The 22664-nt window shown below is 38.0% G+C and overlaps 1 protein-coding gene and 1 non-coding gene across 2 annotated transcripts; one reads left to right on the plus strand and one right to left on the minus strand.

Annotated features, from left to right (window-relative positions):
- Positions 1-1401: 1401 nt before the first annotated feature.
- On the minus strand, positions 1402-1508 carry LOC133307110 (small nucleolar RNA R71). Its single transcript, XR_009751007.1, has one exon. It is a non-coding gene; the product is annotated as a small nucleolar RNA R71 (small nucleolar RNA).
- Positions 1509-18832: 17324 nt separating this feature from the next.
- Positions 18833-21609, plus strand: LOC133307109 (uncharacterized; the record flags this gene model as incomplete). The annotated part of the gene is made up of 4 exons (XM_061507530.1): positions 18833-19832; positions 19974-20035; positions 20124-20286; positions 21272-21609. Coding segments are annotated over exons 1-4 (1563 nt in total), but the record flags the coding sequence as incomplete, so codon positions are not given.
- Positions 21610-22664: the final 1055 nt, after the last annotated feature.

Consider the following 22664-nt stretch of genomic DNA (forward strand, 5'->3'; position numbering starts at 1 on the left):
TCTTTTCCTAACTAATAAATAATTAACTAAATAAAAGGAAAGAAAAGGAAACATATAAAAGTGTTTAATTGGAGATTTAATATAACTAAGGAAAAGGGAACGTACTAACCTATCACCTATTACTTATTATTTATTAAAATGTTAAGTTTGCAAAAATAAAATATAAAATAAAAAAATTAATTGCGATTGTGCGGTCAGGGACCACCCCAAAACTACGTTCGTGGAACAGAACGTACTTTATTTGGACTTTCTGGAGTGGAACATCAGACGTTCCCTCCTTTATGGGAGCTATGTGTTTAACATAACCACCCCAAAACTTTGCTCTTTGTCATAGAGCAAATGTAACCACTGGGTTGCCTCCCAGTCAGCGCTTAGTTTAATGTCTTTAGCTAGACATGGTACTTACCTCTCAAGTTGCTTCAGAAGTGGTCGAGGGAACTTCAGTGTCCCCTGGTAGTGATTCTGGTGTTCTTGTTTGGAGATTGGCAGCAATCTGTCCCAGATGGGACTCAATGTTCCTGACCACTGCATCATTTCTGGTGACATATTCCTTGACATAATTTTGCAGGGTGTTGATACGTTGGTCCTCTCTATGGAACGCAACATAGTTGTTTCTCTTTTCTTCAAATGTTCCACTGCTGCTGCCTTGCTGATACTGCTGTTGATTGTTGAATGGGCTTTGGTTCATGGGTGGCTTCCATTGGGTGTTGTGGTTCTGATCCTTAATGATAGTTCCTCTAGGGCTTGAATTTGTATTGCGTCCTGCTTGTTGATTGTCTCTGGTGAAGTTCCTGTTGCCAAAATTTTCTGCATAACACACCAATGCAGTGGATGGGCAGTCTGTTGAGTTATGAAGGTCACCACAGGCTGAGCATGGTTCTGTCTCAGCTGCTGTGAGTTGTAAGACTTGCATCCTTGGTGCTGATTGGTCAGCTTTCAGGTTCTTCACTTCATTCATGAGTGATGCCAGCTGGGCTTCCATGGTGGTTTGTTTATCCAGAGCATGCCTGGCTTCACTGGGCTCACCCTGTCTATTGGCCATTGAAGACATCTTAGCAGTTCCTTCTAACTGGATTCAAGTGTCCTGCAGCATGAGATTGAGAAGTATTGATTGTACCTGGATTGGACATTTCCTGATGATGTCCTTGGCCTCTTCCATAAAACATTCCGAAGTTAGAGATTTCTGCAAAATCTAAGTGAGACATAGGGAAAAACCTCTCTATGAAGTTGTTAGAAGCTGAGAGTGTGACAGAGGAAAGCATGAGAATGAGGTTGTTCCCTCACTCGTTGGGCTTAAAGGCAAAAACATGGATGAAAACTCTCACCCCTGGGTCAATCCACACATGGGAGGAGCTATCTAACAACTTCATAGAGAGGTTTTTCCCTATGTCTCGACAAGCTGATGTTAGGGCAGAAATCTCTAACTTCGGAATGTTTTATGGAGAAAATCTCTATGAAGCATGAGAGAGATATAAGGACATCATCAGGAAATGTCCAAACCATGTGGTAAAGAGTTGAGGAGTGTTACAATCTTTCTATAAGGGACTTGACCATACTTCTCAATCTCACTTAGATTTTGCTGTAGGAGGATATTTCTTTAGAGGAACACTTGAATCCAGGTATGAAATCATAGAAGGAACTGCTGAAAGATGTCTTCAATGGCCAATAGACAGGGTGAGCCCAGTAAGGAAGCCAGGCATGCTAGAACTGGATAAACAAACCACCATGGAAGCCCAGCTGGCATCACTCATGAATGAAGTGAAGAACCTGAAAGCTGACCAATCAGCACCAAGGATGGAAGTCTTACAACTCACAGCAGCTGAGACAGAACCATGCTCAGCCTGTGGTGACCTTCATAACTCAACAGACTGCCCATCCACTGCATTGGTGTGTTATGCAGAAAATTTTGGCAACAGGAACTTCACCAGAGACAATCAACAAGCAGGACGCAATACAAATTCAAGCCCTAGAGGAACTATCATTAAGGATCAGAACCACAACACCCAATGGAAGCCACCCATGAACCAAAGCCCATTCAACAATCAACAGCAGTATCAGCAAGGCAGCAGCAGTGGAACATTTGAAGAAAAGAGAAACAACTATGTTGCGTTCCATAGAGAGGACCAACGTATCAACACCCTGCAAAATTATGTCAAGGAATATGTCACCAGAAATGATGCAGTGGTCAGGAACATTGAGTCCCATCTGGGACAGATTGCTGCCAATCTCCAAACAAGAACACCAGAATCACTACCAGGGGACACTGAAGTTCCCTCGACCACTTCTGAAGCAACTTGAGAGGTAAGTACCATGTCTAGCTAAAGACATTAAACTAAGCGCTGACTGGGAGGCAACCCAGTGGTTACATTTGCTCTATGACAAAGAGCAAAGTTTTGGGGTGGTTACTGTTAAACACATAGCTCCCATAAAGGAGGGAACGTCTGATGTTCCACTCCAGAAAGTCCAAATAAAGTACGTTCTGTTCCACGAACGTAGTTTTGGGGTGGTCCCTGACCGCACAATCGCAATTAATTTTTTTATTTTATATTTTATTTTTGCAAACTTAACATTTTAATAAATAATAAGTAATAGGTGATAGGTTAGTACGTTCCCTTTTCCTTAGTTATATTAAATCTCCAATTAAACACTTTTATATGTTTCCTTTTCTTTCCTTTTATTTAGTTAATTATTTATTAGTTAGGAAAAGACAAAGAGAACGTTCCCTGGGTTAGGAGATAAGAGTGACTGGGACACCTGTCCCTGCTGAGTCACTTAAAAAGATACGCAGCCATATCTAATTTGCATTCATTACAAATCTTGGAAACGTGCTCAGCAAAAGCAACCGTCTCCTCAACCATTAAGACAACTGCACCCTTTTCTTTTCCCTCTCTCCCACGTCTTGACCTAAATCGTTCCATCTCCCCCCACTCATCATCATCAGTTACAAACCAGTAACTGCTGACCACTCGTTCTGTAACGTCCCTATTCCACTACCTCCTCAACCTCCTCTCCTTAACCTCCACGTCCCGGAAACTCTTCTTTTACTCCTCCATTGTCTATTTAAACTCAGTCACTGCTTCCTTTGAGTTTTACTATTTCCATTCAACTCAGAACCTTTTCTTCCTCTGCATTGTGCCCTAACCTCCTTTCTGCTAAAAATGACTAAGTTTTCGATCAAGGTGACTCCTGTGGCCAACCGTGGCAAAGAACCAGAACTCACCGAACCCATCATTCATCTATATCTAGAGAGGAACATCTCCTTGCAGCAGGAAAAATTGGTTCTGCCCTCATTTGTGAAGCAGTCCTTAATCAAGCTCCAGTGGCTGCGTTTTGCCACTGATGACCGTGAAGTGAATGTCTCCATAGTGGGAGAATTCCTGTACCAGACAAGGAGGCTGCCCGAAGAAGATGCCCCTGATGTGGTCACAGTGAGGGGAAAACAAGTATCATTTTCCCCCCACTGATGTCCAGGAAGTGCTCTACCTCCCCACCGTCACCAACTGTCCGTACCATAAGTACTTGGACAGTAGGGAGGTATTCTTCTTCAAAAAGGTCCTGAAACAAACAGTAGCCCTCGACAAACCCAACTACTACAAAGGGTCCCTCTGCAAGGGGAGCATGAAGGACATAGCCAGGTTTTGGGCACTGTTTGCAAATTCCAACATCACTCCCACCACTCATGAAGCCTCTGCTAGTTGGGGGCTGCAAGTCCAAATCTACTACATCATTAAGCACATTCCTTCTGATGAGTAACCCTCATCTATAACATCCTGAAGAAGGACATGAGAAAGACCACAGTCTGCCTCCCTTTCCTCATCACCAAGCTCTGTTTGAAAGCTGGTGTAGAGGAACACCCAGATGACATCACACGGGTGGCATCTATCATTGATGCTAAGACCTGGAACGGTCTTAAAAGCACTTACATTGACACCACCCAACCTATTCCTGTCAATCTCAGACGCTCCCCCACCAGTGATGATGAAGAGGAAACCCCTGTGGTTTCACGGAAGAAGGCCACCAAGACGACTCCTTCAAAATCTTCCTCTTCTGCCCACGTTCCAACAAGCAGAACCGTCCCTCCTCCCACCAAGGTAAAGAAGGATGCCCCTGTTGCTACTGATGGCAAACAAGGAAAAAAGAAATCTCCTGCCAAAGCTCCCCCAAGAAAGGGAGAACGTTCGAGCCAGAGGCTAAAGAGGGTCCTCAACAGCAACATGCTAGAGGGAGCATCCTCTGCAAAACCTATCACCCTCTCTGACAAGGAGGAGGAGAGTGAAGACAAATGAGCCTTTGGCAAAAAGGCTGAAGGCTGGCAGAATGTCAGCACCCAAACCAGCTGCCAAAGAGACGTCCCCAAGCAGCTCAGACTCTACATTTTCTGACATTTCATCCCCACCACCTGCTCACTCTCCACTAAGACAAATCACCCCACAACTTTCTCCTAGGCAGCAGCAAGGAGAGAGAAGAACATAAAAAGAAGCAGCATCTGCTGCAGAGACATCAATGGCTGAGCAAGAGGCTCAACCACAGAAGAAAAATGACAGAGGAAAGGAGATTCTCATAGAACCCCCTAAGAAGAAAGCAAAGACAACAGGCCCTAGGCAGATCAATCTGGGAGGTCCTCTGCCATACCCTGTCATCCGTCCCGATACTTCTGGGGACGAAGCTCTTGCCAGAGCCTTGGCAGAAGAAGAAGGGATGGCAATTCCTCCACTGATGGAGGAACAAGTTGTGACCATGCCCTCATCATCCAGACCACCAGTGGATGAACCCAGCACAACACTCGTTGTGCCTTCTACTGTTGGCAGTAGCCAGCAGAAGAAGCAACCTACTTCATCCCCTACTACAGCAATCCCCATTGCTGCCAGAAGAAAATCACAAATTGGGATTGCTGAAATCTTTGAAATGCCGGGGGAGAAGCTAGAAAAACGGTTGCCAGCAAAGAAATCCGTTCCCCAACTTGACATGACAAGCACCAATGCAGAGCTGCAGGCTCTAAGGGACGGACTGGCACAACAGAAGGAAGAGAGAGAGCAACAACTCAGCACCATAAGGACAGCCATCCAAGAAGCCAATGCTACATCATACACATCAACACTCCAAGTAGTCCAGGGAGAAATTGCGAAAGCCGCTAACTCCCTAATCCTTTCCAACTCTCTGCGCAATCACACAGCAGAGCTCCTACTCAACAGGCTCATCTCCAAACAAACTGAGGAACGTAAGGAAACCAAAGAAGCCATCCGGGCCTTTGGAACGTACCTGGAGAGGAGAATTTATGAGTTGGAAATGAGGCTGCTAGATGTTGAAAAACAAGTCATCCATTTTCGCACTGGCAGAACCATAATGAGATCCACCATCAACTCCCTGGTTGCAATCATCAGCGATCTATTGAAGGATGCTGAGAAATGGCTCCCTGCAAATGAAGTCCTCAGATTAAAAGATCTGCTCAAAAGGAGACCATTGACATATGAGGAGGTTGATGAAGCCAAGGAAGCTGAAGCTGAAAAAAGAAACCCTTGGGAAAGGAGACCTCCCCAACGAAAAGGGGAAACCCTCCTATTTATCTTAGCTTAGTTTATTTTCTGTACTGTTTATTTTAATTTCTTTTTTTTCTTCTTTCCGTTCCCTTGGAAATAATCTTTTTGCAAATGAAAAAGACTTTTTGATCAAACTGTTTGGTACATACATACATTTCAGTTATAGTATTCAGATTGCCCTATTTTTTTTTGCTTAACCAACATACATGAAACACAAAGTCACTAACTAATCATGCTTGTTCTTTCTCTGAGTACTTGAAATAGAAACAGTGCAGGGAATTTAATCCTCAGATTTTTGAAAGAAGCTGATTTGTGCGAACTCACACTGGTGAGGAACAGAGAAAGACCAAACACCCACTTCTGAGAGCGTTCCTGAGGTGTAACCACAATGAAACTTTTCAACTTGCCTTGAAACTGTAAGTACTGCTAAAAGACAGATGGACTCTACTGTCAAGGATCAAATAGAATCACACACTCACCTCACCTTCATCATACACCATCTGCTCAAACCAAAAAGGACAAGGAACGTACTCTAAAAATGAACAACAAAAGGACAGAAGAAAGAAAAACAAGGAAAAGGGAAACAACCATTCAAAAGAATTCAAGAAATACCAGAAAACCTTCCTCCAAAGGTGAAAAAAGGTACAAGCAAAGGTGTTCCCCCAAACAAAAAAAGTCCAAGTTCAAAGGCACAAAAGAAAACGTTCCTTGACCCCACGAATCAGACCACCATTCTTCCACACTTCCATAGACTCATCCACCAAAGATCTTTGGGAGGGAAGACAGCTGTGCTTCGTAGGAAAAACAACAGAAAGGCAAGTTCTGAAAAATCACATCCAGGAATGGACAGAGCAAACACCAACCCATGAGTGATAGTGAGACAAAAGATAAGCAACCTTCTCTTATCAGGGGACAGAATCCTCTTACTGTTTAACTATGGGGAGTAGCTCATTTTTTTGAAAAGTTCATGATTGCTCACTGCTCAAGTTTCTTTCTGTTGAACTATTCTTTGAAATTGGGCAGCCCAATATAATATTTCTGAGTTGTTTGAGGACAACCAACAATTTAGTTTTGGGGTGTTTGATGGGACGTAAATTCGTTCCCATCTAAGCCCATTTTGATGGCAAAATACCACACGTTCCCTTATCTGATGAGCAACTTTGGCATGAAAATCACTTGTTTTACACATTTGTGACAAAAACATAGTGGGGGAACGGATGGTAACGTATTCCTTTAAAATATATTAAAAGGGGAACGGACTGAGACGCATTTAACGCACCTGCTCCACTCATTTAATGCCTCTGTACACTTTGCAGGTGACGTAAGGTTAAAGTTTCCTAAAAGCAGAGGCGGTGCACCAACTAAGCAGCTGGAAACATGAAGAGCATAGAATCAAGAGTTCTCATTGGCTGAAAAGGAAAGCAAAGCATGGGAAGGACTGCAAACAACGGCTAATCATCACCAAATCCTGTTCCATCCAGCAATTTGCGCAATCTTCACGCTCTGCTGCCACCATCCCGTCCCCTCAGTCAAGAAACTAGCTCCAAAGGATTTACAACATTGCCATTCCTCTTCCATCTATAAATAGGACCACCCCCACACAAATACACCATCGAATCCTGGAGGGTTTGAAGTGCGAAAGGAAGAGATCACCTAGTAGTAGTAGTTAGTAACTTAGTTTTATTTTAAGTTGTAACTATAGTTAAGTGACAACCCATCTCTGTTCTCTGTATCAACCCTTAAGACTCTTCACGAGCATCAACCCATCTTTTTCCATTTTCTGTTTCATTTGTAAACTGTCTTTTCAATTAATATAAGTGTTTTTCTCTTCGTTCCATTCGTTATCTCTTAATTGAATCTCGGGTCTATGGGATTTCAGTTGGGAATAATTTTGTTTAAACTATCAGCCATCAGCTGAACTATCTGTGGAACGGGTGAACTGTGAAACTCTTAAAGAACTGTTTTCAAAACTCTTGACTGAAGATTTTTGTATTTCTTTGGCTAAGTAAGCTATATTCATTGTGTACCAATGGAAATTGGGCACATACTGAGAAAGGAACTTCCATACGGAAGGGATTTCAGACAGCTTAGCCATTGGGGGAAGGTAGTGTTATGGCAAAAACACTACTGGTCTCCTTAAGAATAAGGGGCCAACTCGTCCATTTTAAGGTTCTGTTCTAAGTACCTGTTGGAGTCAAGGGAACCACAGGAATATGGAAACTTGTGAGCCATCTAGTCCATGAGCTGAGGAATCAGAGTTGGCAGACAAGAAATTGGGACAAAGCCAAAAAGTGATTAGTCTTGAGCAGAGAAAACAACCCCTTTTAAGAGTGGAGCAGTAAGTCCGTTCCTTCTGTTAAACTGTTTTAGCCACCACCCTGTTGTCTCTTGATTATAGTTATTTCTGTTTTAGTAGTTTTTACTTTATTTAATCTTGCACTTAGGGGTGTTCATCAACTGATCCAAACCGATTCAAACTGCGGTAACCGAACCGAAAAACTGATAACCGAATAAACCGAAAATTGAAAAACCGAAAACCGAAAAAAAACCGCAAATTTTAATTGGATTGGATCGGTTTTTGGATGGATTGATGAAAACTGATCCAATCCAAACTGATCCAATATATTAATTATCCTCTACCTATTTGAGTCTTTTCGTAATCCCCTCTACCTAATTGGGTCTTTCCCTAATCATAGCCTAAATTTTTCTAAACCCAAGACCCATTACCCCATCAACTAAATCCAAGAAAAAATCTAGTCATATCTTATCAACACAATTTTATCTTTATAACTTCATATCTCATTGCCAGCAAAAAAAATTATATTATAGTTTGCTAATGCTTTTGTATTTAAAAAATAAAAATAAAATTACAAAGCCAATATATACAAAAGATACTATTTGCACAATAATCACGAAATAAATATTAGGATTTTCAAAAAACCGAAAACCGATCCAATCCAAACCGAAAAAAATTGGATTGGATTGGATCGGATTTGAAAAAAAATTCAAACCGAATGGATTATCATATGATCAAACCGAAGGGATTGAATCAGATGAATTTTGCTTCCAAAACCGATCCAATCCAGACCGCGAACACCCTTACTTGCACTTATAAAAACCCAATGATTATTATCTCACCTTCTAAACAGGAAGGATCACATACATAATGCAGCGAGCAATTGTTTGTCACCAGATTGAACCTACTGTTCCTGAGGAACGTTGTCAAGACAGTAGGGGACGTTTGATCAGACAGTTCATTTACTAACTTTTCTTCTCATCTTCATTCTTTATAAAACAGTATAACACAATAATTAGGACTCGATCCTCGTGGGAACGATAATTGTGGCACTAATACTCCCTTTATTACTTGATGCATGCACTTGCGCAGTTGGGTTGGAACTAAGGGAACAAATATGTGTTCTGCAAGAACAGAGGAACGTCCCCTATCAGAACTTATATTTTTCCACCATCAGCAAACCACCCATCAGTGAGCTAGAAAAGTCTTTCCTTGAACCCTCTTGCTGCTGTCTTGGAAGGGTGAGTGTGAATCTAATGATTTTTTGAGTTGGAGCCAATATCAAGCTTGCTTGGAAGCTCTTAGTGGTGAGGGGAGTGATTTGCATCACTCCATTTTCGTGTACAGTGCTTGGTGGAAGCAAAGAGTGGATTTTCCAACTTCAAAGACCCTTCATTTTCTGCTTACAAGGCTTTGGGGTACATTCTTTACCTTTGTTCATGAGTTTTCATGTAAAATATCAAGTCTTGGCATGTTAAATGAGGAGATTAAGTAACTAACATGAACTTTGTCCTAAATGGGTTAAAATATGCATATTTGAACTGCATTCTGTCACAAAATATCCGGATATGGATATCTGGATATTAGGTCTGTGATATCCGGATAAGGATATCCAGATATGTCCCCGAGGAATATCGGGATATTCTGGATAATTCGTAGTTTGACCCATTCTGTCCAAATAGAAGTGTGGTTTAGGTTTCGGGACTCTTAAATGATTAGTATGGACCTCTGTAATGATGTAACTAAGTCATAATCTATACTATTGAAGGCTTATGGCTTTTAGAGAAGCCTACGGCCGTTAAACGATAAAGGAAATGTTGTTCTAATGCAATGAAATTCTAGACTATGGATATTGATGATGTGAATGTTATGAAAACAAATCCTTGACTTTCCCGGACCTTGTTATTACTTGTAACCCTGTGGACACCGAGTTGTGAGGGAGGATCTAGCTTGACAGGTAAGCTTTTGTTCCTCAGATTGATCTGTTGCTTGTTCCATCGACCTCCATGGAGGGGTGGTTTATGTGCTTGGTATGCTTTTATAAAAATGATATATGCATTGATATATGCCTGAGATATGCGGATATGCTTGTTGATGTAATGTATAGATGTGATGTTGATTGCTTACACAATCAGGCTGCGACCTTATTGTGTAAGGCATAAGGCTGCGACCCTTATGTTTAGACAGGTCGCAGACGTGTATAATTCATATCTTGTTCCCTGGCCAGTTTAACCGCATTTGTATACATCACATTAGATATGAACTGTGGTGCATGACTTTCTGAGTATTTGGATATATTGTCATAATTATATTTCTCTAACATGACCATGCATTGTATTTAGTTTTATGAACTTATTATATACTTGTAAGTGAGCTTGGGGTAGAAAAGTCCTTGAGGATGCCTTGCCTTACTGAGATTTCTTCTTAAAAATCTTACCCCGTGTGGGCACATTTTCAGGTACAGGTACCTCTGAGGGTGAGACCTCTTGTCGCAGGAGGCCGGAGTTGAGCTGATATTATGCATGCTACTTTATTGACATATCTGGATATGATTATGCTTTTTTATTATTAAATGACTATTGTACTTGAGACATGACTTGATTATGTTGTTTTATTTTGTGAGCATGGGGGTTGTCCATGCCACATTGATATAAGCCATGTTTATCTTAAACTTGAGTTGTACTTCTGTATGATGATATTGTCTGGTTTACGTGTTGTAGTTCTATGACTAGATACTTATTTTTGCTATGAGGTTATTCAGTGTAGTTATTTATTGCAATTTACATACATACGATATTTTGAAAAAAGAATAAGTAAATCCACTTGGTTAATCTGATAAGTTTCATAATTGGAAAAATTTAGCTTCCGCATTTATTGAGTTGCGTTATTACCTTTTATATGTTTAATACACTGGGTGCATACGGGGTATTACAATATCCAACAAGGTCTCATTTTTCCACCTAACAGAGGTCTTATCTACCTTTTTTATACATGTTTAAGCTAGTGTTCATCTTGATTAGTTATTTTTCTCCTTTAACATATGTTTTTCCTAGAAACTCAGGAAGTAGGTCAGAGGCATATACCTAAAGCTTCAAAATAGATAAAGGAGATCACTTTAAGGGTCTATAGTCCACTCTTAGCTTCTGTCAAACAAGGCACATGAAAATGGTTTAGTAAAAGATGGTTCTTCCTCCACAAAGAGCCTTAAAACAAGGTATGGTGATGCTCCAACCACTCCAAACAAAGAGAGCAATATAACACCTCGCAATTCTAAATTAAATATTAAAATATTAAATGAGGATTAAAGGGAAGGATTAATGAAAATCCTGAAGATAAAACCAAAATACAAAAAAAGGGCAAAACGGTAATTAGCCAACACGCAACCTTAGGAAGATAAAAATTGAGTTGAAGGTCTCAGATGATAAAAATAACCCTGGAAATGGATTCAGAACGAAAAATTGAGTGGTTAGGCAAGTTTCGGAAAATTCAGTGAATAATGTTTTTACCGGGTAAAAAATATCGCGGTACAGTTGCACTGTAAAGCGTGCCGATTGAATTTTGAGCTCTAGGTTTTGAATGAGTTATAAATGGTTTAAAGAGCTAGGGAATATGATTTCTAATAAAATTTGATGGAAATAAGTAAGTTTGGGGAAGCGTGCCAACGGCGCTCTCAACAGCTTTAAACAACATTTTCTCCGAACGACCGGAAAACTCCGGATTCATCTGATCAAGGGCAGTTAAAGGACAATGGGTAATGTTAAAAATTAGAGTTTCTAAATAGATTGTGAATTTGTGGGCGTTTAGTGAGAACGAGGAGAAATTCAAATGAATTTGAAATCGCGTGAGGTGGCGGTGGGGCCCACCTCACTTAAGTAACTTGACACATGTGACACCATGTCACTATTCACTCTTCTCCTTCCCCTCTCTCTCTCCCTACCTGCGGCCTCCATGGTTCTTTGTGCAAGTTTTTGAACAAAACTTGTTTCACTCCTAACTACATCATTCCTCCACCAAATCAAGTGATCCTTAGCTTGAAATCTATTGCAAATCACCTTCCAAACCCATTGGTAGTACTCTTAAGCCTTGAATCCCTCTAGATTTTTAGAAAAACCCTCCCCTAGGCCGCGGATCACATTGGTAGATTTGTGTTCATGTTGTTGAGTGATGCTCCAATTGTCTAGTATGTCTTGGAGGAGCCTGGTGCCTAGTTTTTGAGTAAGTTTCTACACCCTTTCGATGGTTGATTTTCGAATTTGTTTCATGAACCCTAAAGAGGGCTTGATTGATTTGTTTTGTTAGAGAGCTCAAATGGAAAATATTTGTACATGAATGTGTCTTAGAATGATGTGTAGTAGCCATAAATGTAAAAAAAATTATTTGTGAAAAATGTGATTTTTACTTAGAAAAATTTGATGGTGTCATGACTTTGGATTTGAGATTATTGTTAGGATTGTATAATGGGATTTTGGTATGGTTGTATGATGATACAATGAGATTGTATGAGGTGTGGAGTAGTTAAAATTGATTGAAATTCCTTGGTGTGGCATTGGGGTGCAATTCAGTCATTTAGGGAGAATTAGGGATTTGACGTTGTTGACATTGCTTGGATGATGTATTATGTGTTAAATGATAATTAGATGGGTTGTGTGGCGGTTGGAAAGTTAGAAAACCAATGGAAAAATATTTGGTAATGTTGAGTGGTTGATTGGACCTAGAGCAAAATATTAGGCAAAATGACGTTTACATGACGTAAAATGAAAAGTGGCACTTGATATGGCCTTTTGGTAACCTAAGGATGCCTAATAAAATGAGAAGGAAAATTTAGAAAAATAAATTGTAAAATAAGCCTACCTTGGCCGAACCTACATGGTGTAGGGGAGATTTTTGACATTTTTCGTATTCTGATAGAATTGCCGTGTATTAATGATTCGTACATGATTGTTGTAGGTTGCCGTATGTTGATTTGAACCCCGAAACGTGAGTTCGGTGGGTCGCCCTTGGTCTTGGACCAAGTGGGATTGAGGTAAGTGATTGGAACCATGCTTGTGTAATTGATGACTTGCATGTGTTGTATGAATTTTGAGTAATTGAGAATGTCCTCTGTGTAGGCATTTCTGTTGTATAAAGAGCTCGGAGAATATTTCATTGGGAGCTAAGTGAAGAGGACTAAATAGGTAACCTCTTGGTACTGGGGCTGGATTCCCTTGTGTGTTCCTCCATGCCCGTTGAGTGTGATGGTAGGAAGTGTATGTAAGTAATGTAGAATAACATTATCATGCATTTATTATGTATGTTAGTGGTACACTGGATGTACCGAGTCTCTGACCAGTAGACAGTTTGCCTTCGGGCATTGCGGACTTCCACTGGATAGGTCTCCGAGAGGGAGTTCCAGTTGATCTAGGGTCGTGGTGCGTGATCCGGATAGGAGCACATTAGGAAGTCTCGGGTGTATATGGATGGGAGGGGTGCCTCAGTTGGATGTTCTAGGAACACGCCTTGGTTGAGACCCGTAGGCTTATATGCCGAGCCATTAGGCAGGACGTTGCGTGGTATTGGTAGCGACCATTCCAGCTTCGTCATATTTTGTATCCCTATGTTCCCCAGTTTCTCTAAATCCCTTGCTATATCCCGTTTTTCAAGATGTTATTTTATATTACTTATATGCATCGAAGTGAGCCATTGAGCGGAGTTTTCCTCGGAGCCTCTAGGTTACTGAGATGTATTCGTATATCTGACCCCGTCTTGGAGGCTTTATTTTAGGAGGTAGCAGTGGTGCAGGAGCGGCGGGTAAGAAGCCCGTAGGATGATTAGCCGGAGTATCATTAGTATTTTTCATCTTATGGCCATTGGGCCTAGGCTAGACTTAGGGCATGAACATTGTATATGTTGTTAGGATGAGATTTATGTCATATTTTTTGGTGGTATTTTTGCTTGAGTCTAGATACATGTAGTTTATGACATTTGGAGATTTATGTATTATGTTGTACTTTGGATAATTGTAAGTATTGTAATTGGACCTTGTGTAATGTGAAGTATATGTACTATGATGGAAGGGCAATAGGCTTATTTTAGGATTATGAGTATGTGTATGATTAGCAAATGCATGCAATTGGACTTTGATGATTGAAACGTATTAAGTATTAATAAAGGAAGAAATGTGATACGTATTGTATAAGTAAAATAAACTGTGATGGGTTGTAAGTGCCCCAAGGAATTGTTGGTCCTTGTGTTTGCCACCCAATGATTATTTGGTACATTTGAGGTTCTAGATCACATTAGCAAATTTGGGGATTTTTGTAAAAACAAAGGAAACTCTGGCGAAATTTCTAGAAATTGGCATAATTTAGGTAAACTTCGGGAGAGCATATCTCCCTTGACAGAGGTGCGATAGGGACGTGCCATATGCCATTTTGTAGCTTGAGATGTCCTCTATCTTGTGGTAAAATTTGGTAAAAATATGGGTTGGACGTCGGCCTGTAGAAGGCAGAGAACGCAGAATGCCCATTTGCTTACTGCACATGTGGCAGTTCTGGACCGGTTTTGGGAAATTAATTCTCGCTTCGTTCCCTGGTCAAATTAGATGTACGATATATCAAATTGAAGCTTGAGATGTCTAGTTTGTTTTATAAAAATATGAGAGCAATTGATTGAGATTATTTTCTGCAGTAATTCGTGGAGTGAGGGATGTTTGGAGCTGTTTTGGGGTTGGCTGGCAGCTTTGTTTGTCCAACTTCAAGCGGTGATATACGGAGAAAACAAGCTCTAAATAACTCGTGTGATAGCTTCCTAAAAAGGTAATTGAGTCTAAAATAACATACTAAAAGATGAGGAGCGCTCTTCATGCGGTTTGTCCGCAGAAAATTAAAGACCGAACTGTGTTCGGATAGGTAGAAAACGTAAAATTGAGAAATTAGCTAAGTGGGTTTATTGGAACCCCTTAGTGACCTGTAGTAAGTAAAATAAGTTATAAAATTAGTCTAAATAAGTATTCCGCAAAGAGTTTACAGTTACGGTTACAACTTTTAATTATTACGCTTTTTATTGTTTTAAATGCTCGCTTAATAAACGGAAAAAGTTTACTCGCATTTTTATAAATGAATTGTTGTGATTGTAACTGCGCTTAATATCATAATTAATGTTAACAATACCAGTGTACAACAGGCTGTTATAAGCAAGCTCCAAGTCTCCAAGGCAACAACTAAAACACTCCAAGAATGAGTTTTTCTCCTTCAAGATACTTGTTTTCCTGTGTGTGCAAAAGTTGAGTGGTGAAGAAAGGTTGTGTCTTTCATGAGAAACCAAGTGTTTTTATGAAGAAGAGATAAATGGAAGCCATGAGAGATTTAGAAGTGGTGTCTATGGTTTAGAAATATGAAAAAAATGAAAATAGAAAAGAGAAAGATTAAGTCTAAGTCATTTTAAGTGGGTCCTCTAACCCAAGTATGCACTTATTCACTTAATATTCACATTAAATCTCTCCTTAACTTAACTTGCACATTTCTTATCAGTTTTAACTCCCTAACAATTATAGATAATGATTTTCAAGAATTTTTATGTTTCCGGTTAATTTCATTGGTACACACTTTTACCACGACATACATCGTGTGTGCACTTTTCCTCAAAAAGTGATTTAATTCAAAATTATTATTTCTTTCTAATTATCCTACTTTAATTTATGGAAATAAATTCTTAAAATCATAATTTACTGTTAATTTACTAAAATTTTAATTAGCCAGTGAGCATTCGCGAAAATGTTAAAATGCAGTAAGTTAGAATCTATCTCATTGAGTCATTTCCCACCCATCGAAGCTGCACCCTAGAGGAGAAAGAAGAGAAACTCAAAAACCCATTTGCATTAGAGACAATGAGAGCACTTGAGGTAAACATGAAAACTCCCTAGAAACCTTCCCTCATCTTCCTCATCCTCTACATTTTCATTTTGGTGGCTCAAAGAAGAAGATATTGCTTCGAAAAAAACTTAGGTTTGAGCATTTTGTGGGTGTTGGAGCTACTAGGGGCTTGAAAGACTCCTCTTCCTCCTTCCTTGGCTAGATTGTGGTAAGATTTCCTAACCAAAACCTTGCTTCCATGAGATTTTATATATGTTAGGGTTAATGAATAGTAAAATTCAAATTTGACATGAAATGAGTAGTTAGTTGATGTTTTAGACATGGTTATAATTGTGAAAAATGTTTAAAATGTTGTCTTGTAATAGGAAAATCAAAGATATGGATGACACTTTTAGAAATTTTTTAATATTGGCTGTTATAACCTATAAGGATTACAACTTGCAATTAGTATGTTGATGGTGGTTGTGGTGTGGATTCTGTAGTTATGGACATAGAAACACCTTGTACAATACCCTAGGAAAAATACTAATTTATAATAATAATAAATTAATAATAATAATTTATAAATTAGTAGTAATAATAATAAAAGTTTGATGTTTGTCATTTTAAATGACATAAGTTATGTCATTTTAGGAGAGAGATAGACACAAGAAATGAAATCATGGGTGGTTTTTTTTAGTTTAAATTTTAAATAAAAAATATTATTTTGTGTCTATCTCTCTCTCTTAAAATGACACAACTTTATGTCATTTAAAATGACAAACACTTTTTCCTAATAATAATGTGTGTATAGTAATTTAAGTTATTATGCATTTGATGTTATTATCATTTGATTGGTAATGTGAATAATTATTTTGGTAATAATTAAGTTACATTAATTGTGATAACCAATAGTAATAAAAAATAATAATACTAATTATACCTATGCATATCATAACATTAAATGCATTGGATTAAGATGAGTTAGCATACTATATTTGATGGATGAGAATGAGTCAATCATGAGTCAACATACTTTATTTCATTAGATAAGATGAGTCATGTATGAGTCAGAAATATCCTAGCTAATGAAAGGAAATAAATTCTATTAAGCCCATATCTTGAGCCAAAAACTTCAGCTATAAATAGAGGCATAGTCTAACCAAACCAAATCACTTCTAATCCTCATTATTTCTTCATTTCTTCCCTCCTCTTCTCATCTTCTCCCCTTCTTTTTTCTCTTTTTATTTCAATTTTTTATTTTATTATTATTTTATTATTATTTTTCTTTGGCTACCAACCACACTTTTCTTACCAAATTGCTTTTCCTTCTAGAAGTCATCAAACATGGAGACCATGTAATCCTTGTGGAACCAATGCACTCCATGAAAAGAATATAAAGGTTCAACGATTTCGATGATAACAAACAAGCATGGAAAGAAAGCTTCAAGGAGCAACCATCAAAAAGAAGTCTAAACAAGATCAAGACTCAAGCTTCAAGAGACGTCACTAAGTCCACACTCAGAGTAATATACTGTAGGACTTAGGATTATTTGTAAATTGATTCTTTACAAGAATGAAGCTCAAAGTTTTTTTTAAATACATGCATTAAATCATCGTTTAACATTCAAATACATTCTTAACATGAAAACATACTTTTCAATGTTCATAAAATGTTCAAACAATATTTGAAAATGATGTGAATCAAGAGAAAACCATTTAAGGGCGAAAACCAACTTTTCAACAGGTTGGTAATCGATTACCAAACAATGGTAATCGATTACCCTTCATGGTAATCGATTACCCACTCAATGGTAATCGATTACCTACTGTACAGAGACAAAAATAACGGCTATAAAACGGCTAGTTTGCGAAAATGAGTAGGAAAAAGGCCATGGGGGCCCTCTATAAATAGAGACTACTGTTCCCATTGATGGGACACACTTATTGATCATCATTACTCATTAATTCTCATCCTATTTGCCTTATTCTTGTCTTCTTGATCATAAATCCTATTTGAGTTTTATTCTTGTAAGAGTGTCATATACCCTTGTTCTTCAACTTGTGTTATTTGTACTTTGAGAGTACTTAGTCATTATTAAACACCTTCCTTGATTACTTGAGTAGCTAGGGGAGTGAACCCTACACACTTGAAAGGTCACCAAATTCCTAAGAAAATTTGGAGTGAAAAATTGTAAGGCATCAAGAGCCTGAAGTCTTGAAAAGTTGTAGTGGTTTGTCAAGCACCCTCAAGCTTGATAGTTAGTGAAAAGAATTGATCGAGCGGCTTCAGTCTGGACGTAGGTCACGGTGGTGGTGACCGAACCAGGATACATCTAGTTTTCAATCTCTCTAACCTTAATCTCTTTATTTAAGTATTAAAATTGCATCTTAGATTGTCTTTATATATTCACTTGCTTACTTTGTTGATCACTACACTTGCTTTTACTATTAGACACTTCTTTATTAAATCACTTTATTGAAGAAATAGTCTGTAAAACATCAAAGGAGGTACTTTGCGAAAAGATTTTGTAAAACTCAGTTCACCCCCCTCTTGAGTATTGAAGCCACCTGTCCAACAAGTGGTATCAGAGCTTGAACTCTTGTATAAAGAGCTTAACCGCTTCAAGAGAAGGGATGACTTCTTTGAACCATGATATGCCCCTTGAGGGATCATCTAGTACTAGACCTCCATTTTTCAATGGCGTCGATTATTCCTATTGGAAGAGTCGAATGAAAATATTTCTTCAATCTAATGATTTAAGAGTATGGAGTGTAGTTGAAAAAGGGTATACACCACCTACTATAAAAAATGAGAAAGATGAAGATATTCCTAAAGATATAGATAATTACACCGAAGATGAAATTAAGAAAGGAAATTGGAATGCTAGAGCTCAGAACTTGATTACAAATGCCTTAGGTCGTGATGAATACTTTCGTGTTTCAAATTGTAAGAATGCTAAGGAAATGTGGGATATTCTTCAAATAACCCATGAAGGAACTAGTGATGTTAAATTTACAAAATTAAATGCACTCACTAGAGAATTTGAAATGTTTGAAATTCATGAAAATGAAAGTATTCAAAGTATGCAAAAAGATTCACACACCTTGTCACTCATCTAAATGCTTTGGATAAATCTTTTACTAACCTTGAGTTAATTGCTAAGGTAATGAGAAGTGTGCACAATAGGGAATGGCAACCCAAGCTGACAGCTATTACGGAATCAAAAGATTTGAAAACCATGGATCTTGCGACCTTTTTCGGCAAGCGCCAAGAGTATGAAATGGAGCTAACTAGAATAACCTTGAAGGAACAAGCCATCAATAAAAGCAAGGGACTTGCCTTGAAAGCCTTAACACCAAGCAAAGAGAAGGATGAGGAAAAAGAAGATGGAGATTCCGAAAATGGTCTTGACGAGGATGAGATGAGTCTCTTCGTAAAGAAATATGGAAAAAATTTTAAGAAGAATTTTTCAAAGAAATCCGCATTTCCTCCTAGAAGAAGATCTAAAGATGAAGGATCCTCACAACTTACCATCACTTGCTTTGAATGTGGAAAAACCGGTCACTACAAATCGGATTGTCCAAATAATCAAAAGAAAGACAAATATGAAAAGAAGCAAGGCAATGATAGAAGGAACTTCAAGAAGGCCTATCTTGCTTGGGATGATGAATCTAGTTCTTCCGATGATGATTCCAAGGAAGAAGCAAATCTATGCTTCATGCATGGAAGACCATCGGAGAAATCAAGCAAAGGAACTCAACATATATGTCTAATGGCAAATGAGGACAAAAATGAATCCGAAACCGAGGTAAACTCATCTTGCTCTACTCTTTCCCCTTCATATGATGAGTTGTTTGACATGTTTGAAGAAATGCATAATGAAACACTAATACACGTTAAATCTCTTAGAGCATCAAGAAAAACTATTAATTCTTTGGAAAAACAAATTGCATCTTTAGAAAAGGAAGTAAAAGAGTTGAAGGATGAAAATGAAACTCTCAAATTACTTGATGCTAGCATTGATTGTATTAAATGCCTATCTTCAAATGATCATGCATTTTCATCATCATGTACTTCATGCAAAGATCTAAACAATGAAATTGATGATTTAAATGAAATTCTAAGCAAATTCACATGTGGAAGAGACAACTTAAATGTGTTGCTTGGTAAACAAAGATGCATGTTCAACAAATCCGGTTTAGGCTTTGACACTAACACACAAGAAAAATCATATAAAAACTTTTTCATTTCACCATCCTACATGACAAGTAGCCCATTCATTAAATGTTTTCATTGTGGTGGAAAAGGTCATAGTGCATCCACTTGTAAAGTTAGAAAGAATGGTATTGTTGGGCAAAAGAAAGTGTGGGTTCCTAAGGGAACTAAGCCCAAGACTAACACACAAGGACCCAACATGGTGTGGGTACCTAAGATTAAATCTTGACTTTGTGATGTAGGTTTGTTTGAAGGCTAAAAGCTCCAAGTGGTACTTGGATAGTGGTTGCTCAAGTCACATGACGGGAGATGTAACTAAGTTCCAATCATTCACCAAGAAAGAGCATGGACATGTTTCCTATGGAGATAACAACAAAGGAAAGATCCTCGGTATTGGAAAAGTTGGTAACTCCTCCTCCGTTTCTATAGAAAATGTTTTGCTTGTTGAGGGCCTTAGGCATAACTTGCTTAGCATTAGTCAATTATGTGATAACAATTATAAAATTATTTTTGACTCGACCTCTTGTAAAATTGAGAGTCTAATTGATGGGAAAGTTAAGTTTCTTGGTCATAGAGCGGACAACATTTATATGATAGACTTAGATGGTATGCCTTCAAATGACGATAAATGTTTGATTAGTAAGGAAGATGACTCTTGGTTATGGCATAGAAGAATAGCACACATTGGCATGGGTCAATTAAGCAAATTGATATCCTTAGACTTAGTAATTGGGTTACCAAAGCTCAAATTTGAAAACGATAAAGTTTGTGATGCTTGTCAAATAGGAAAACAAGTAAAGGCTTCTTTTAAATCAAAAAATATTGTTTCTACCACAAAACCCTTTACAACTTTTACATATGGATCTTTTTGGACCAACTAGAACCATGAGCTTTGGTGGCAATTACTATGCCTTGGTCATTGTGGATGATTATTCTCGCTATACTTGGACTTTATTTCTTACATATAAAAGCGATGCTTTTAAATCATTCAAGAGACTAGCCAAGCTTATTCAAAATGAACTATCTTCAAATATTATTTCAATTAGAACCGATCATGGTGGAGAATTTGAAAATCAAGAATTTGAAATGTTTTGTGAAGAAAATGGTATTGAACATAATTTTTCCGCTCCTAGGACTCCACAACAAAATGGAGTTGTAGAAAGGAAAAATCGTGTATTGGAAGAACTTGCTAGAACGATGTTAAATGAAAATAATCTTCCAAAATATTTTTGGGCGGAAGCCGTTGGCACCGCGTGTTATGTTATGAACCGTGCTTTAATTAGACCTATTTTGAAGAGAACTCCCTATGAACTTTACAGAGGAAGAAAACCCAATATTTCATATTTTCATGTCTTTGGTTGCAAATGTTTTGATTTAAATAATGGAAAAGAAAACCTTGGCAAATTTGACTCTAAAGCCGATGAAGGGATATTTCTAGGATATTCACTTACAAGTAGAGCCTATAGGATCTATAACAAAAGAACAATGGTCATTGGAGAGTCTATTCATGTTGTATTTAATGAGACTAACAATGCCTTGCCTAGAAAGGAACCTTGTGATGATGAGGTTATAGAAAGCATGGAAAACGTAAACTTGAATGACAAAGAGGAAAATGAAAGGAAAAAAGAAAAAGAAGCAAACAATGAAGAAACTCCAAGTCAACAAACCAATGATGGAAACAATCTACCACAAGATTGGAGAGTAGCTAGAGGACACCCCATTGATGCGGTAATTGGTGATATATCCAAAGGGGTAACTACTAGAAACTCAATTAGAAATATTTGTAATCACTTAGCATTTGTGTCTCAAATTGAACCTAAGACCATAAATGAAGCAATTATTGATGAACATTGGTTCTTGGCAATGCAAGAAGAATTAAATCAATTTGAAAGAAATCAAGTTTGGGAACTTGTGCCAAAACCAAATGATTATCCAATAATTGGAACCAAACGGGTATTTAGGAACAAGCTTGATGAAAATGGCATAATAACTAGAAATAAAGCTAGACTTGTTGCTAAAGGATATAATCAAGAGGAAGATATTGATTATGATGAAACCTATGCTCCCGTTGCTAGATTAGAAGCTATTAGATTATTACTTGCATTTGCATGTATAATGGATTTTAAACTTTTTCAAATGGATGTTAAAAGTGCGTTTTTAAATGGATACATTCAAGAAGAAGTGTATGTTGATCCACCTCCCTGTTTTGAAGATCATGATTTACCTAACCATGTCTTTAAACTCAAAAAGGCTTTATATGGTTTGAAACAAGTTCCAAGAGCTTGGTATGAAAGATTGAGCAAATTTCTTTTCGAAAAAGGATTTTCAAGAGGAAAAGTGGACAAAACTCTCTTTATAAAGAAGAAAAATAATCATCTTTTATTTGCACAAATCTATGTTGATGACATTATATTTGGTGCCACTAATGTTCACCTTTGTGAAGAGTTTGTGTAACACCCCAAATGTGGATATACATATAGGGCGCACCTTCATCATGCATTCAACGCGCGAAAGTCTAAATTTAAACTTTACGAATGCAAATATCAGAGTGCGGAATGGAAACACATAACCATACTTATTCCATATAAAATTAAAAGCGTTAAAACGTCAATACAAAATAAATAACACTAAACATTATTTAATGTAATCCCAAAAAGATTAACTAATCATAAATAAAAACATAATTTATGCCGCATCATAAGCCCAGTCATAATGTGGTTGTGGTTCCTCTAGCCATTGTGTACTTAGTGCTTCATCGAAATCATAATGTGGAAAAGCTTCTA

This window comes from Gastrolobium bilobum, unplaced genomic scaffold, assembly GCF_033153095.1.
Source record: "Gastrolobium bilobum isolate Gb01-03AN ecotype WA unplaced genomic scaffold, APGP_CSIRO_Gbil_v1 utg104398, whole genome shotgun sequence".
Taxonomy (NCBI): Eukaryota; Viridiplantae; Streptophyta; class Magnoliopsida; order Fabales; family Fabaceae; genus Gastrolobium; species Gastrolobium bilobum.